At 40.3% G+C, this 19,536-nt stretch overlaps 1 protein-coding gene across 2 annotated transcripts in view; it reads right to left on the reverse strand.

Annotated features, from left to right (window-relative positions):
* Positions 1-19,536, reverse strand: part of GXYLT1 (glucoside xylosyltransferase 1) — a 71,723-nt gene that overhangs the window by 13,380 nt on the left and 38,807 nt on the right. For both annotated transcript variants that reach the window (XM_077472459.1, XM_077472458.1), the window contains 2 exons: positions 13,662-13,785; positions 4,435-4,604 (listed from right to left, as the gene is read on the reverse strand). In XM_077472459.1, the coding sequence (XP_077328585.1) occupies positions 4,435-4,604; positions 13,662-13,785 (294 nt within the window). The remainder of the gene's footprint in view (positions 1-4,434; positions 4,605-13,661; positions 13,786-19,536) is intronic.

Raw genomic sequence — 19,536 nt, forward strand, 5'->3', positions numbered from 1 at the left:
TATTTGCACTTCATAGCATCATTTACATTCTATTATTGACATTTATGTCAACGTAGCCCTTGTTTAAACATATATATTAGGGACGTTACTGACTAAAATTTTCGTGTTCGATTAATCGATTATTTTTTACTGATTAATCGATTAATTTCGATTATAACGTGCATATAGATCCATTTACTTTTATCTGATCTCCTTGCATTGCAACTCTGCATTAGTCAGTGGTAAATGTGGTATACACTATATACAATCACCCTACACTAGTTAGTTTCCACAATCCATGACTTAACTTCACAGTTCACACAAATACGTTTTAAATTCAAACTGCAGCACTGACGTAAGTCATTTTTTTTTTCCACAGTAGCGTGACAATCCCTCCACATGCGGTCTAAGCACTCTCACCTTATGGCATGGACCCCTGTGCAAACAGGTGGTCATGCAAGCGGGTATCAAAAGGGTTAACATGGACCATAAACTTCTCCCACGTCTCCTTAGATCTCAGCAAGGATGCCAGGTCATGGGGAGAAAGAAAAGATCTAGTGCTCACAGCTTAAAGTGGATGTAAACCCGGAATTTTTTTTTTCTTTTTTTGATGTCAGATAGAGTATAAGATTTCCTATCATTTGAGCCACAAAGAGTTATTCCAGCTCTGAGCAATCATCTTTTATTGTTCAGTCTTGACAAACAGAGAAAAACTTTTTCAAATCCTCCCCCTTGCTGTGAGTGACAGGTGATTTACATATCTTGTGCACTAGCCTAAGAGACAAGCATTATTTTTTTAATTCCCTCCCCCTCGTTTCTTCTGCTGCTCTGCCAGAATTCCACACCTCAGCAAGTTAAGTGTAAGAAATACACAGGAGAATATGCATATTGACAAGGGGAGTGTAGAGGTGGGTGGGGAGTCTACTGACAGCACGACTTCACCCACCAAGCACCAGACAACAGACCCACCCACAGAATATGCAGTTTTTCGGGTCTCATAGCAGACAGAGGGGAGACATTTGACAGGTAAAGATACATGCAGGAGGCCTGTATATCCTTCTAGATAACCAATATGGCAGTAGCTTAGAAAGGATGACATTGGGTTTACATCCACTAAGTAGAAGATTTAATTTTTGTGTTCAAACACAAACTACTCACATAAAGATGATAAAAACACAGCATGTAAAGCCGACAATTGTGTTAGTTCTGTAGGGCAGCAGCATGTGACGTCATGTGTAGCTCCTCCCCCATAAGCGTTACGTTCAATCAGAACTTCAATGTCACCGGACTCCTCCCCCCTTCCCTTCGTTAGCAGATGGAGGCACTTGGGGAAGGGGGGAGGAGTCCAGTGACGTCAATGTCTGTGACATCACCGGATCTCCAACAGAACTCACTGAAGACTCGGAAGGCGGCAGAGAGGCGAGTACCAATCAAAAGAATTTTGATGGATCAAAAAAATTAATCGATTAATCAAGGAATTAATCTTTAATTTCCACAGCACTGAGATATATATATATATATATATATATATATATATATATATATATATATATATATATATATATATATATATATATATAATCTCAAAAAGTTCTCTGCAAATGGTATCAAACGGGCTAGCTAGAAGAATGACATGAGAAGGACAGATCTATATATAAAAGAACAACTGGGAAAAAAAAGGATTTTATGGGATCAATCTGAGTGAGTGCAGAGCAATCTTACATCCCCAAAAGTCCTCTCTCTCATTTTTACTTCCACATGACAGCCAGTAAAATATAGTATTGATTTTTGAAGGTTATATACAAGTCAGTCTCTTATATTACAATGAATGCCAACACATTTTACAGCTCTTCCGTGGGTTTACAAGAAATAAATTGTTTATTAGAAGGCTTATTTGTAGCCTGAAAGAAAGAAAATTAGATCTGCTTGGCTGAAACCATGCATATATTTGATGTAATAACCTCTGAGAAAGTTGGCAAATAACCAGGCTAAGCTACGACGATATTCCCAAACTGCAAACCTACATGAAACGACAAAGACATTTTCTCCAGAGAGTCTTAGTACATAGGAACTGGTGCTTATATACATCTAGGGACAGATGGGAACAGATACACGTGCCTAATCCCAAGGAGACGGCATCTGTGGGTCAACTGCAATGTGAGAATTTCCTTGCTCCTGTTGGTGCAGATGCTAAATCTCTAAAGTAAACAATTTATATGGTATAAAGAAATGTAACTCTTGTCACACAGTAGAGCAATGTTAAACAGGAGCTGGGAGTCAGACTTACTAGGTGATTATAGCTTCATATTTATGTCTCATACTGCTGCTGCCCAAACGTAGCTCTGTATTGTCATGGTAGATCAAATAACATAAGGCAGCCTTCCTCAACCAGGGTTTCTTCTGGGTTCATCAGAAATGCTGAACGGCAGAGTAAGAGCTCAATAAGGGCAATAATGGGCAGTGCCATGGATGGGGGAAGTCTGCTTACTGAATGCTGACTTGTCCCCCTTCTCCTACTAGTAATGTCGTAAGCAATTTTGCCTGGGAGTGCAAGTGCCAAATGTGAATTTGAAAGTAAAGGCAGCCTAGCACAGGAGGTGTCTGCTACAGCCAGGTACAGTAAACCATGGTTTTTGAAACGGTTGTATGTATGCGAGTTTGTGTGTATGTGAATGTAAGCGCGCGTGTTCATGAGTTTTTCCATGTGTAAATGTGTATATGCATATTTATATGTTACTGTTGGGCCTTATTACGGGAGTACTTAAGCACAGACCTGTGCAAGGGCTGTGTTTGCCTGAACAAGGATGAACAGGTGTTCTGTGTACCCCCCTGCAGGCCGTCCCATTCACGACAATCAGGATGCAGCGGCTGCATGGACACAACTACTGCTCCTAATATGACATCTGTGTGGGTGCTGCTGTGAGTCCCCAAATGCAGACAGCGTGATTTTGAGGACACATTCCCACATGGATGATAAATTGGGATAAGTGGCTGCACGAATACTGTTTACACAATTGAAATTAATGTGACTGCCTGCATGGAGATGCACAGAACATGGCCCTCACACGGGCGTATGCTTGTGAACTAGGCCTTACTCCTGACCCTTACACCCCTGAACCCTAAACTCTGTATGTACAGAACGGCTTTTCTAAGCTAGCGGGACTGCTATTTTTTTTTTTTTTTTAGACTGGAGTGTTTTAAAACGGAAAATACTTTCAAAAGAGTGTCATGACTGAAAAAAAGTGACATAATGAAAATAGCGTGCGTTAAAGATTTGTGAATAACCGTATCACATAACAGGCCCCTGTAGTTAAAGCTGAGGTTTAGTCAAAAATCTAGACGACATGGGACCGACTTCATTATAGGCAAGTGATGTGACTGTAGTTATAAGAGCAAAATTATCATTTGGATAAACTTCAGCTTCAAAATAAATGTATTTTATCCTGTTATTGCAAGGGCTGACAGACTTATCGGAAAGAGTTCAGAGAGTTTATAGGGCAACTGTAATATCTCAGGGAACCTTTCACCTGACAGTCACAGAAGTGAATGGCTGTAGGCCCCTTTATTTGTATTGGTAATTACCCATGCATGAGTGTACAACATCATTTCACAAATAAGTTGTATGCATATGCAAGGTTAAATGCTGATAAACAGAAGCATTAGCATTTATACGAGTAAAGGCGTGTACAGCCATTTTTTTTAATGGCATGCAGCGCACCCTATCAGCGGCTCCCCAGCCACGGGACGATGTATTTTTATACACCGGGCATATTTTGTGCCCAATTATGTTCATCCACTGCTCTAGACACAGCAACACTCAGTGCTATGGCCACATACAAACTTGCCATCTAGCTGTGGGATAAAAACGCAAACGAAACGCTGACCCAGGATACAAACTGGCTGTGTACAGGGTCACCACAAATGGTTATATGCCAACAGTGGCAGTGCCAGTTGCAGATTTGTACAGAGTACATATCTGACAGCTACAAATGTTCACACAGCGTGTACAAGCAGCATTTAAAACAGCAAAGAATCTACTGATTGTTGTTGGTGGCTACCCCTGGCACAGAAATTGCCATGCAGATGTAGCCTAAAAAACAACAAATCCCTTCCCCAGCCCCCTAAATCGTCTAAGCTAACATTTGATTTAAAATCAACACCCAAGACAAACACATATATTCTACAACTATGGGGATGTTTTGGGGTAAACACCCAGGAAAAGGATCAAAAGTGTGGGTGACTGCGATAACGCCAAGACGCTCACGAGGGTGGAAGGTCAGTGCGGTGTCAAAAGACAATAAACAAACATTAAAAAACACAGTGCATGAGAAGAATAGAAAGAAAGAGAAAAAAAAGAAAAAGGGGAAAAAAAAAAAAACGACTTGTAGGTTTCTCTACAGAAATAAAATAAAGCTTGTTTAATGCAGGTAAAAGATGATTAGAATTGTGTCTTACATTACGTAGTGCTTCATATACAGCTCTAAAGGCTGGCTGTTTATCATCATGGTATACTCCTCTGTTCCCATGTAAAATAAAAATACCATCTTCAGCTTCTTTACAATTACTTCCATAGATGCAGTGATCAGGACGATAATTCCACTGGCACGGGAAGACGTAAAGGCTTTCTGAATTAAAAACAAAAACAAGCTGATCAAATCAGAACTGGAGCTAAGCTACCGAACAAGCTGATCATTAGAGAAAGACACATGGATGCAATGCTTCATTAAACAACAGCACAACAATGTAATAAGGAGAAGAATAAATGAAAGTCATATTTAATATTTTGCCAACATAAAGATTATACTATTGCTATCAAAAATGTAACTTACAGTGAATATAAAAGTACACATCCCTGTTAAAAGGTCAGGTTTCTGTGATGCAAAAAAAATGAGACTGAGATAAATAATTTCAGAACTCTTTCCACTTTTAATGTAACCTATAAACTGTACAACTCAATTGAACAACAAACTGAAATATTCTAGGTAGAGGGAAGCAAAAACAAAAAACAAATATTATGGTTGCAGAAGTGTGCACACCCTAAGTGCCGGTTCACAAAGGAGCAACTTGTCAGGCGACTTAACCGCCTGACAAGTAAACAAATAATACTTTCCTAAAGCCCCTTTTGATTTTATTACAGCGTCTTTTTAGGTATGAGTCTATTAGCATGGCACATCCTGAGTTGCCAATATTTGCCCACTCTTCTTTGCAAAAACACTCCAAATCTGGGAGATTGCGAGGGCATCTCTTTTGCACAGCCCTCTTCAGATGATCCCACAGATTTTCAATCGGATTCAGGTCTGGGCTCTGGCTGAGCCATTCCAAAACTTTAATCTTCTGGTGAAGCCATTCCTTTGCTGATTTAGATGTATGCTTTGAGTCGTTGTCATGCTGAGAGATGAAGTTCCTCTTCATGTTCAGCTTTCTAGCAGAAGCCTGAAGGTTTTCTGACAATATTGACAGGTATTTGGAACTGTTCATAATTCCCTATACCTTGAATAAGGCCCCTGTTCCAGCTGAAGAAAAACAGCCCCAAAGCATTATGCTGCCACCACCATGCTTCACTGTGGGTGTGTTCTTTTGGCGATTGGCACAAAAACAAAACTGCACAACATATCTTTTAGAATTAATGACCAAAAAGTGCAACCTTGGTTTCATCAGGCCATAACACATTTTCCCACATGCTTTTGTGAGACTTTAGATGTGTTTTTGCAAAATTTAGCTGGGCTTGGATGTTTTTCTTTGCAAGAAAAGGCTTCTGTCTTGCCACTCTACCCCATAACTTGCCAGCTATTCCTGTAGCTCCTTTAATGTTTCTATAGGCCTCTTAGCAGCCTCCCTGACCAGTTTTCGTCTCAATGTTGGAGGGACATCCAGTTCTTGATAATGCCACTGTTGTGTCATATTTTCTCCACTTGATGATGACTGTATTCACTGTGTTCAATGGTATATCTAATGCCTTGGAAATTCTTTTGTACCTTTCTCCTGATAGTGTTTAACAATGAGATCCCTCTGAAGCTTTGAAAGCTCTGCAGACCATGGCTTTTGCTGTAGGATGTGAGCGAGTTTGAATGGGATTGCTTAATTCTGAACACAGCTACATCCCCAGTTATAAGAGGGTGTGCACACTTCGGCAACCACCTTATTTTAGTTTTTTTAGTTTTTCGACCCACGCCCAAGCTCACACATATGCGATGCGGGAACTGCCCTCTGCAAACTGCTGCGGGTGCCAATACAATGTTAATGACACCCCCATATCGGTTCACAGATTGCTCTGCTAACTGTGAACCCACACAGGAATCGGATTGCATGGGTGAGAACTGTATGGCTGAACTTGCATTGCACAGATATCTCATGTGATCAGCCCTGCAGTGTGGGTGCGAATTACATGCGATGTCTGTATTTGCACTAGTGTGAACCTAACCTTTGGTGAGTGCATTCATAATAGGAGCACGGATAAGAACCACCAACACCGGCTGTCACCAAAATAAGAAGTTAAGAATTTTTCAGCAAGCACTGGACACTTTTTGAGCACAAGTCACTTTGTTTATTGTTTGCTTTTTGAATTCTTATTTTTTTTTTTTTATAGTGGGCTATATTGTCACATTTTATTTGTATATTCATCACACCAATAGTATTTACGTTATCAAGTTAAATACAATCACATCACAGGCAAATATAATCACCACATCATAAACATTTAACCCTTACATAACCCTATTTAGCCCTTAAGGGCTAAATATTTTCTCAACCAGTTGCAAACACATTAAAATTGTCGCTTGAATTGTTATGCGCAGAGGGCATAACAATTCAAGCGACAATTTTTTTTAATTTTTAATTTTATTGCACCAGCACATATACTTTAATTATATTTATTTTTTTGTTTTTGAAAGTGCAATACACTCATAAAGTTGTTTTGTTCATAGCACTATTGAAATAATTTTTAGTTTCACAGTGTACCCCGGACTGGCTTAGGGCACAACACCAACACTATTTGATATCAAGGTTTAGTTCACATTTTTCTTTTTGGTACCTCACCAGCAATTTGTGGGATTTTTAATATTAAAGGCACCACATTTATGCAGAGGGTGTACACAGTAGATTATCTACATCATAGGTGCCACATTCCCTTATCTCTTGGTTCCCATCACCTTGACCTATTCCATTCAAATTATATTTTCTTTCAAAGGCTTCTGTCCTGATTTGTTACATCCAGCAGAGGGTATAACACATTGAACATCAGTACATAAATTACATTGCATCCTGCAGAGGATGTATTTTCTGAATATCAGCATACTAAGCCAGTATATATTCATTTATTTTTTTATCATCCTTTTCTTATTTTTTCTTGTTTTCTCTGAAGTCTTGTAGTATTGCACCCTGCAGACAGTACAACACAGAAGCATTACTATATTAGGTTTTAACCAAACATCTAAGTACTTTCCAGTCAGAACAGCGCCACACCTACATTCTCTCCCAATTAACCTTATTTCAGTGAAATTCCATAGCATGTACAAAAGCATTAGAAAACACGTTTGAAATTGCCTTTATACCTACCACCTAGAGAAGCAAGACCTTGGCCTGCTGGATTAAACGCAAACATCTATTGTGGAATGTGCACCAAGCTTGATTCCTCCAATGTAAAAACTGGCTTTTTCTGCTCTACTGGTGGGAACAAAGAATTGTAGCTTGGAGCTGACACAGGGTCAACATTCTCTCCCCATCCCCATGTAATAGCACCGGATACCTGAGCTACTAATCCCCAGTACCGTCACATGGAAGAAAGTAGGGCGAGTTACCTGGTCCCCACACCTGAAGTAACGTGTATTTTTTTGGGCAGAATGCAGCAAGACATTGAATAAAGTTATATATGTTATGCTGGTGGGTCTGGAGTGAAAATGTCAGCCACACACAACAGGAATAACACTAGGTTCAAACCTATGCATTTTTTAGTGCGGTTGGCAGTTCGCACAACAACACAAAACACACTACAGTCCATTTAACATGGTTTCCTATGGTACATGTTCACATCTATGTGCTTTTCAGAGTGCTTTTTTGGAAAGGGGCTTTTTATCCTGCAATAGATTGCGCTTTGCGTGTAATAGACTTCAATGGACCTGCACCAAAAAAGCAAGTGTTACGTTTTTGATACATTTTGCGTTTTTTTTTCTTCTCCATAACAAACTGTAAATAGCTGATTGTTAAAGGGGTTGTAAAGGTTTGTTTTTTATTTTATAAATAGGCTCCTTTAAGTTAGTGCATTGTTGGTTCACTTGCCTTTTCCTTCGATTTCCTTTCTAAATGTTTTTTTCTTTGTTTTCTTTGTCTGAATTTCTCGCTTCCTGTTCCTCCTCAGTAAGCTGTTCAGTAAGCTGTTCTGGCTGACTAAACACCACTCGGATGGTGTGAAGTTTACTGAGGAGAAACAGGAAGTGAGAAATTCAGACAAAGAAAAAAAAAACATTTAGAAGGGAAATCGAAGGAAAAGGTAAGTGAACCAACAATGCACTAGCTTAAAGGAACCTATTTAGAAAATAAAAAACAAAGCTTTACAACCCCTTTAAGCAGCAGGTCGGCTACTGGAGCCTTATCAGAGCATGCAGCATGGGAGGTCAGGAAAGTGAGGGAATGAGTGAGCAAGCAACACTAATGGTAGACATTGGCATGGTTACGTTGGCATGTGCCTTCGGGCCTCTGAATACTAGATTGCTCAGAGTAGAATATGATCCTAGGATAGCTGCCCCCAGATTAACTGGTGGGTTAGTCTTAAGCTGTTCAAACCACCACCAAACCGTCACCAAGACCGCCGCCCAATAATAAAAAGAAGGGCAATGCCAAACCTCCCAGAGACTCTATCCAGTAAGCACCTGAGCGTGATGGACCGGGAATAGCAGGACCGTCCATACCAGAACATAACCTTGTTGGGACCCACATGCCTATACTTTCCACTTAAATGTGAGTTAATTACCTTATGCACTATTAAAAGTTTTAAACGTCTACACCCAGGAGGTGCCTTACTCCTTGTTTTTTGCAAATCTCTCAGTGATAACGGCAGCTGCAGGGTAGATTTCGCTATTCTAGGAGTTGATCCAGCTCAAATGAAATTGGTAACAGTTTAATCCAGTTTAATAAAAAAGGAGCTAGCTGTGGCGGACATACAGAGCAACTGTATCCATGTGATAAATTGGGGACCAAAATAAAATCTCTTTAACACTTGACATAGGAAGCCCCACTCGGAGTCAAAGGCCTTCTCTGCATCAAGCCAGGCCACAACTACTGAGGAGGGATTATCCTGAGGAGATCAATATTAGCATATAGGTGACAGATATTGATATCAGTACCCTTGCCATGAACCCAGTCTGATCTCCACGTACCAAGGACAGTATCACCGAATTAAGACAGTTACCAAGAATTTTGGTAAATAGTTGAGAATCTACATTGGAGCAGCGAGACTGGGCGGTAAGACGCACATAATTCGGGGTCCTTCTCCAGTTTGGGCACCACAACAATTACCGCTTCTGTCATAGAGAAAGGGATAGGGTCTTTCTTCAACACAGTCTGCAGCAGTGCATGGAAGTGAGAGGCTATAACTTCAGCATAAGTTCTGTAGAATTCGGCCTGTAGGCCATCAATTTCCCATCGTTATCTCTAATGTGTGCTATGCGAGTGATACTGGAGCGCTCTCTAGCAAGCCAGGCCAGAATTCTACCCATTCTCTCCCTCTGCTCAAAACTCCTCTGAGACTGAGATAAGAGGAGATTCCGGGAGGAGGCGATATGGAGGACAGCTATTTCTTTGTACAGCACCTGTAGGTCTCTCGTTTTGTGTTCTAGTGTTCACATATTGAGCTTCCATCTCTTGTAACTTGGCCTCCTCCTCTTCAAGAGCTTGAGATGACTCCCTCCTGACCTTGCCGATAATAAATTGGTACTGGCCTTTAGTGTGGGCCTTGAAGGCGTCCCAGACCGTTGCTGAGCTTGCTGTTCCCCGGTTATGCAACCAGAATTCCACTAGTTCAGAGGTCATCAAGAGAGTCATCCTCTCATCCAACACCCAGAAGCAAGACAGTCACCACAGGCAGGGACCAGAGACAGAATCTGTTCTAAGCTTCAGGAGTATGGGGGCATGATCTGAGATACCTCGGAGCAAGATGGAGACATCCAGACAGAGCATGAGACAACAGAGGGTTATTCACATGAATAAGATCTATACGGGATAAGGTGGCATAAGTGCTAGATTAACAGGTAAACAGTCGCTTTCAGATGTCTCCAGTGCCACACAGCCCATATGACTGCACCTATGGAGACACGGGACAGATTAAAATCTCCGGCCAATAAGATATGCACAGCTGGATATTGCACCATAATTTGTGCAATTTTTCACAATATATTGTACGGAGAAGTATATTAAAATACCCACAAGCACCAGCTCAAGCCGATCACAAATCACATGGAGCACAACATAACGTCCCTCAGTATCCAGGCAGAGATCAAGGAGGTTAACGTGCAAAGATTTGTGAACCAAAACACTGAGCCCCCTCGAGTAAGAGGAGTAAGTAAAATTATAGTATGAGCCTACCAAGGGTTTTTTAAGCGCCAGTGTTCTGCTCCCCACTAAGTGTGTTTCGTGCAGAATGCAGATATGGGGGTGGTACTTTTTCAAGTAATTAAAAGTAAGGGAGCGCTTAATATTGGAGTCCAGGCCCTTGACATTTCAGGCAATTACAAAAATAGAAGCCATATTGGGTATGCCACCAGCAGCACCATCTTTATAATTATACTCCCTATCCCCACCTTAGACCTGCTGTAAGCAAATGTACAACACATCATGAGCTTAATATGACAGTCAGTTTTGGGGGGTGAGCAGAATCGCCCATTCCTCATTAGTAGACATATAGCAAGGTTGTGTGCCTTAGACAAAAAACATCATAAAACATAAAAAGAAATAAAGAACTAGAACCAAAACCCCCCCATCCCATGCCCCTTCAAACCAGGGTGCGCTTTGTTCCCAAAACCAAATATGGCAACTGACAATTGGGAATGCGCACAATGGAGAACCAGAAGTGATAGCAGTAATAAGCTATCACAGTCCATCCATAGGAGAGTCCGCCCGGAAAATAAAATAGGGTAAACTGTTCCTGCAGATCAGGGGATCACCCAGCAAGTTCTGGGTGCACTATACTTAGAACATGTTACAAACTGGAACAATGTCTGCTGGGCCACAACAAAAGCTGAAAGGTGGCCGGGATTTTAGATACCCCAAAAGTCTGTAGGGAAATCAAACTTGTGTACACAAAGCCGCCATTCCAGCAACATGAGATTATATGTGACATTTACCACAGCATAGGTTCTCTGCAGAGCTGGGAATCGCTCAGAATAGTGCTTATTCAGGTGTGGAGGAATTGTAGAGACTTCAAAGCCAGCGCAGTCATATCTAGCCAAGGAATAGGTCGGTAAGCAGAAGTCCTAGTCGGGTCACCAGTAAAGCCCCGAACTCTCATGGCAACATGGAAAAAAAAGTACAACAGGGGCTAATCAGTTCCACGGTTTACTTACTATAAGGATTGAATAGCATCCAGGCAAAGTATGGGACATAAGAAGTCTCATTCTCTAGGGAGAGTTTCAAGCCATCCAGAGGCATAATCGGGATGAGAAGAAACGGACTGTTTCTCCATCCTGCACCCTCAATCTTGCTGGGAATAGCATACTAGGTTTGATCTTTTTTTATTCCTGAGGTTGAGTTTGACTTGATTGTAGATTCATTTCAGCATTTGGGTATCAACCGAGTAATCCAGGAAAATCATTCGTTTAGTAGCTTCATATCGCAGGGTGTACATTTTCCTGGCCTCTCACAATACAAGATCTCTGTCACGGAAATTAAGGAGCCGCAGTATGAAGGGGCGAGGCGGGCCCCCTGGAGGGCCTCGTGTCGCAGGCATCCTGTGTGCCCATTCCACCACAAAGTAGGCCAGGAATGAGGCCTGGGGGATCAGAGTAGGTGTTCTGTGAATGCCGTGGGATCAGACCCCTCTGCCCCTTCTGGTAAACCCATGATGTGGAGGTTGTTCCCATTTCTAGTTTCAGCGTCCTCTGCTCTAGATTCAAGGGACTTTATCTTAGTCTTTAAGGCAGGCAGATCTGCTGTGTGACCCTGTAGCAAGTCCTCCGAGTCACCCACTCAACCGCCATCTGTAGGGAGTAGATTTTCCCCGTGAGGGTAGTCTTGCAGTCCGTGATCCCCTGCATGAGGGCAGTGAAGTTGGTCTTCTCCAGCAGCACAGGCTCAAAGTCCTCCGTCTGCATCGCCATATTGGCAAAGGACTTCCTGCCTTTGGTCATTCTATTTCCGGCGAGAAGATTGGGCACTGCAGGTGGTTTTTGAGGCACGATCTGCAAGGAAAAGATCAGCTAGTGGTAGATTGAGTCCAGAGCTCTCTCAATGTGCTGCTGCTCCGATGGCTATCTTGGATATGCCACCAGCAGCACCATCTTTAATGTGATGGATAGAGTGTGCCCCTCAAGCCTTTGTCTGTTATATGGGTCTTGACCCTTGGGATGGAGCACCCCATCATCCCCCACCAGTTTCTAATTAGTGTCCACCTGAATAATAGGAAGAGTCCTTTTAGTTCTCCCATAAAGAGCAGTGTATTTCTTCCATGGTTGAGAAGTGGGATTCTTTCATTTTATGAATAATGTAAGACCCACTGAAAATTGTGTACTTTGACGCAGTAGTGGGCATAAGTACTGTATGGCCCCTATGGCGTAACCAAATCCCCATATTTGTTTATTTGCTTAATATGTTCAGATGCTTTAAATAGCGTTGTAGGATTTAAATGACATTTTTGTATGTGTGCGGTATAATCTTTTGTTCTTTCTGATGCTCCGGTCCTCTGTTATCAGCATGACAATTTCTGACAAGCACACACAGGAGATATAAAAACAGCTGTAAATTTGTTGGGGAGAAACTTAGAGATAGATAATCAGAGACCTTGTCTATTCACAGCTCTGCAAGTTTTTTTGTGCCTATGTGGAGGGGGGGGTGTACCTTTCCTCTAAATAGCTCTCACACAGCTCTCCCCTCCCACTACTAAAAGAGAAAACAAGATTTCTAACACCATGTGCATGAAAGCTGAAGACAGCAGATATACAAATAAAACAAATGTGGGGAGATTGGGTTCATCTCTGTGTGCCATCTGAGGCTGTTCAATTCACTGTGTCTATGTGAGGGTTTACATCCACCTTAAGAACACAGCGGCCGGCTTCCCGGCCCGCTCTTTAACTAGTTATTCACAGTTTGTTAAAGAAAAAAAAACTAAAAAACCACAAACGCAAAACGTATGAAAACTGCATGCAAACAGGCAAAAGGTATTGCAAAACACGCCAGTAAAAGGCATCAACCACATAGATGTGAACTTAGGGTAAATCTACATTCAACATTGATGGGATCTGCAATTCTACATTGCAGATCCCATCAAAGCAAATGACTGTTTAAAACAAAAAATCTGACTGAATTAGACTTTGTTAATCAAATCTTAATTCTTCATCTGTGTTGCATAAAACATCAAATAAATGTATGGTACCAGTAGCAGAAAACGTATCTCAAAAATAAAGAGAGCCAAGTAACAGGAATGCGTTCGATTTAAACAGAAAATACAAATGTAAAAATTGATTTTCAGAGAAAAGTACCTGGGTTGTGAGAGAAGATAATATTGAGCAGATCCTGATCCCCCCAAGTTATATTTAACTTGTACTTTTTCAGCAATGGCATCAGGATTTCTCCCCAATGCAGACGAACAGTTGTCATGTCATTCTGTGGATGAAAATTAAAAGACGACTGTATAAAGATTTTTGTATTAGACATTGTCTACAAAATGTCAAAATATATTAAACTATATAGCAAAGCACATCACAGTTTCCTACAGAAGTTAAGTCTAAACTGTGGCACCTCCTGAAAAGGCTGAACCAGCTTCTCTGATCAGCAAAACCAAAATGCGCTTTTCTGTGACTACTGAACGATGGGAACAATTACACACCTTTCTCATTGCAATGTAAAGCAATAGCTGAATGTTATTCCAATGAAACTGACAGATATCTGCATATTTAGGCTCCGTGCACACTGGGCTTAAAAAAAAAAAAAAAAAAAAATTATTTTTGTACACTTTTAGGCGTTTTTTTTTTTTTATTTTTTTATTTTTTTTACAGAAAACTTCAATTAGAAGAGCAAACCAGAAGGGGTTTTCCCTGCATGGACATATAGGAAAACATTGAGCTGCTTCTACAGGCAAAAGTAGAGATTTTTAAGCTAGTGTGCACGGAGCCTTATATAAATAGTAAATGTATATTAGGCTACAAGCGCTTCTGTGAACCTACTAGCTCTGTGTACCTAAGCACTTCAAAAGGTATCATTATAATAACTGAATGCAGTTAAATAAAAAAAGCTGAACTATATTTGTACGTAGCAGTGTGTTCACTCACAACTAATGTAATACAATGTCCATCAAGCATATTAGGCCTCTACCAACCTTACATTATTACAATGCTAGTGAAAAAGAGACATGCAGTGTTCATAATGGCAGCAAGAACATGAATCATGATATGCTCTCACAGCACCACCTTCTGGACATTCCTATAAACTACACAGTTGAATATTTAGCTACAGTTCTTACAACTGCAAGGTGAATCAAAAATCAGCGCCTTTAATAAAAAAAAAACAGAGTTTAGCCTCAACGAAACACCTAAATTGGGGTGCATCCGGGTGTTTTACAATTGTGCTGACTGGAATGGCAAACGGCAGTCAAGTGCAAAGCACAGCATGTGAGAATTCTTTCAAATGTAATGTCACACATTGGTGTGAAAAGATTCTACCAAAATCATTGGTTTGTCTTTAGGTTTGGTTCACATATGAGCCGCATGCAGATCACAGCAGGGAACCGATGCGTGCTGGTTCACCATTACAGGTCCGATTTTAGCCTGAATTTTGGGCTGAATTCAGGCCTGAAACGGACCAGAAGACACAGAGAGACCCGCACGGACCCACTGCTGAGATATGTGAGCATACAGAGCCAGCCAAAATCTCCTGCTATTGCGAATTGGGTGTGGAGATCCCACATCCAATTCGCAATGGTGTGAACCCGGGCTTAAACATTTTGCCTGTGCTGGAAAAGGCAACAAAACACGAGGACATGTGGACTATCAAACATCTCCATAACTACTGTGAAAAGCGAACTGTGGCAAGACCAAAGATTGTCAAGCACACTAGTATGCAGGATAGAGATATATATATATATATATATATATATATATATATATATATATATATATATATATATATAGATATGGCTATAGAGAGAGAGATTTGTTTTTTAAATAAAATTCAGCCCATTATGAACAGAGGTCTACTGCTACAGAAACTATATTGTCTCTCCTAGTTTCATGGATATATAGTACCTGCCAATCACAAGTCAGTCATTTGATTGAAAGTCATGTCATATGCATAATTTTCACATTATTTGCTTTTAAACTAGTTGTGATGAGCACTCCAATTTCATCCCACAATGTTCTACTGTAGATCTCTAATCAGCTCCACCCCTCCACTACGGATGCTAGCACTAAAGTATTGTGTTTGTCCCCACCACCTGAAACGTGTATCAAAAAAGAATCGGATACCGCACTCAATTCAAAAAGTGATTCATTACATTACATTCGATTTATTACACAGAGTGATAGATTTCAAGCATTTTCCTTTTAATTTTGATGATTATGGCTTACACAGTTAGTGAAATCTCAAAATGTAGTGTCTCAGAAAATGTGTTTTTTACATAAGACCAATAAAAAAAGGGTTTTTAATACAGAAATGTTGGCTTGTTGAAAAATATGTCCATGTGCAGTATAGCATACACTCAATACTTGGTCGGGGCTTTTTGCATGAATTGCTACATCAATGCAGCGTGGCATGGAGGCAATCAGCCTGTGGAAACGGTGAGGTGCTATGGAAGCCCAGGTGGCTTTGATAGCAGCCTTCAGCTCGTTTGCATTGTTGGGTCTGGTGTCTCATCTTCCTTTTGACAATACCCCACAGATTCTCTATAAGGGTTTAGGTCAGGCGCGTTTGCTGGCCAATCAAGCACAGTGATATCATGATCATTAAACCAGGTATTGGTATTGGTTTTGGCAGGTGCCAAGTCCTGCTGGAAAATGAAATCAGCATCTCCATAAAGCTGGTCAGCAGAGGGAAGCATTAAGTGCTCTAGAATTTCCTGCTAGAGGGCTGCGCTGACTTTGGACTTGATAAAACACAGCGGACCAACACCATCAGATGACATGGCCCCCGAAATCATCACGGACTGTGCAAACTTCATACTGCACCTCATGCAACTTGGATCCTGTGTCTCTTCCATTCTTCCCCCAGACTCTGGGACCGTGATTTCCAAATGCAATCCAAAATTTACTTTAATCCAAAAAGAGGACTTTGAAACACTGAGCAACAGTCCAGTCCTTTCTCTCCTTAACCCAGATAAGACACTTCTGACATGGTCTCTGGTTCAGGAGTGGCTTGACACAAGGAATGCAACATCTGTAGCCCATGTCCTGGATATGTTGTGTGTGTTGGCTCTTGAAGCACTGACAGCAGTCATAGTCCACTTCGTGTGATTCTCTCCCCCAAATTTTTAAATGGTCCTTGCTTACAATACTCTCAAGGCTACAGTTATCCCTGTTACATGTGCACCTTTTTCTACCACATCTTTTCCTTCCACTCAACTTTATATTAATATGCTTGGATAAAGCACTCTGAACAGCAAGCTTCTTTAAAGATCACCTTTTGTGACTTACCCTCCTTGTGGAGGGTGTCCATGACTGTCTTCTGGACAGCTGTCAAGTCAGCAGTCTTCCCAATGATTGTGTAACCCGCTGAACCAGACAAATACAATTTAAAGGCTCAGGAAACCTTTGTTGATGTTTTGAGTTAATTAGCTGATTAGAGTGTGACACCACGAGTCTACAATATTAAACTTTTTAAAAATATTATAACTTTCTGAGATACTGAATTTGGGGTTTTTACTAGCTGTAAGCCATAATCATCAAAATTAAAAGAAATAAATTCTTGAAATCTTATCACTCTGTATGTAATGAATATCTATAATATGAGTTTCACTTTTTGAATGGACTTAAATTAACTTTTTGATATTCACATTTTTTGAGATGTACTTGTATACCACATCCTACCAAGCTATTGCAAAGACTAAAAAAAGAAGCGATACTGATATATAGAATTATGTAACTGAAGTGATTTCCTATCTAGTTATGTCTGCTCCCTCACTAGATCCCAATGAAAAGTTCCTAAAAAAGCTTTAAGCAAAGCGCGTCAACCTTGTGGACCATATGATATGTGAATGGTGCAATCTTGAATACTATGTAATGTGGTACTAACAGAGAGATGCAGATTTATAGGGTTTTTTTTTGCACATATTACCCCTTTCTTTTATAAATGTAGTTTTAACTTCATTGAATAAAAATTTGCATTGTTATAAATATCACTGTCCTCCTTTCTACAAGTAAAGTCCATTCTCCTTGACTTTGTGCGGGGATATCTGAATGATGCCTGCAGCTACAGGCATCATTCAGATATTATATGCAGGCAGCGATTCTGTGCACGATAAGAATGATAGTGGCAGTTCCGCAGCTTGATCATTCTTATAGGTGACGGGAGGGGACTCCCCCCCCCTCCCACGGCCATCCGGTGCTGTTCTGGGCTCTCCCATGCCATTGGGGACTCAGAGAAAGAATCGGACGCTGCCGGATGACGACCATATAGATTTCCGGTGACCAGATGGTCACCAGTCATCTCTGTGGCCGTTGGAGGCCCAGGCACGACCTTTATGTCAGGCCCAGACCCCGCATGTAAACAAAGCCGCGATCGTGGCGGTCAGCATGCTTTACAGCCTGGAGAAGAGATGTGGGGTCTTATTGACCCCAGCATCTCTCCATAAAGAGGACCTGTCACGATAGATTCCTCTTACAAGGGATGTTAACATTCCTTGTAATAGGAATAAAAGTGATAAAAAAAAAGTGAAAAATGACTGCGCAAATACCGTGTGAGATAAAAAGTCGTAATGACCGCCATTTTATTCCCTAGGGCAGTGATGGCGAACCTTGGCACCCCAGATGTTTTGGAACTACATTTCCCATGTTGCTCAATGACACGGCAGAGTGCATGAGCATCATGGGAAATGTAGTTCTAAAACATCTGGGGTGCCAAGGTTCGCCATCACTGCCCTAGGGTGTCTGAGATATATATATATATATATATATATATATATATAATGTTTTGGGGTTGTGAGTAATTTTAGGAGAGGAGTGCCAGAATAGGCCCGGTATTGAAGGAGCTCAGGAGAGAGATTTTTTTTTTTTTTACGTTAATAAACTAAGTAGAAGACTGGCTTGTGACTATCAAATTCTTTTATGATATACACTGAAATTTTATTGTGCAATCTCAATGACTGGCAGATTAACAAACGTAAAGTAAATGACTGGCAGATTAACAAACGTAAAGTAAATGTTAACTGCTTTCCTACCGGCCACAGTATAATATTATATATATATATATATATATATATATATATATATATATATATATACACACATACACACACACATATATACATTATATATATATATATATATATATATACACACACACATCGCAGTAAGCACACGGTTATACTGGGATCATGGTCGAGGCTACAATCATGATTCCGGTATAAATTTTTAGGACCGGCGATTCTCTTTCATGTAAAAGTACTCCTAACCTACATGTCGATCACCACGACTGTCAGAGAGCAATAATTCTAGCACCAGACCTGTGTAAATCCAAACTGGTAACCTGCAAAGGCTTTTAAAGCATTACCTATGAATAAATTAAAAAAACCGTGATTTTTACGCCATTCCATGAGTGTGTGCAATTTTAAAGCATGACATGTTTTGTATTTTTTTTTACTCAGTGTAACATCATCATTTATATTTTACCACAAAATTGGTAATATATTATGTTTGAGTTCACTAAAATTCATTGTGTATTGATGACAGAAAAAAAATGCAACACCATTTTACTCTCTAGGGCCTTTGCTTATATAATATTTGGGGGTTCTAAGGAATATTCTAGCAAAAAAAGTGGGCACATAGACCGCAAGTAAAACGAGACAGGAGTTTTCAAAAATTCCATACTGTAAAACAGTAGGGACATGAAAAACACTACACAAATTTCACCTTTCTGGGTGGAAATAAAAGAGATTAATCCCCCAAGTCTATGCAGTTGTTCAATAACGACAGGAAAAAAAATCCACCTACAGAACAGATGTTATGTTACCCGTTTATTATATTTAAGATTTAATAACTCAAACATATGAGGTGGGTTAAATGAGAGTTCTTTGACCAGGAGAGAAAGCTTTAACACAATAACAATATTTATTGGTAAGTAGTTTAAAGTCTATCTAATACACAAAAATCTATCTATAGTCTACACCAATAAAGAAATATTAGGTTAAAATAAGAGAGTTACATGAAG

Source organism: Lithobates pipiens, unplaced genomic scaffold (genome assembly GCF_037356315.1).
Source record: "Lithobates pipiens isolate NorthernLeopardFrog02 unplaced genomic scaffold, aLitPip1_a1.2 Scaffold_8, whole genome shotgun sequence".
Classification (NCBI taxonomy): domain Eukaryota; kingdom Metazoa; phylum Chordata; class Amphibia; order Anura; family Ranidae; genus Lithobates; species Lithobates pipiens.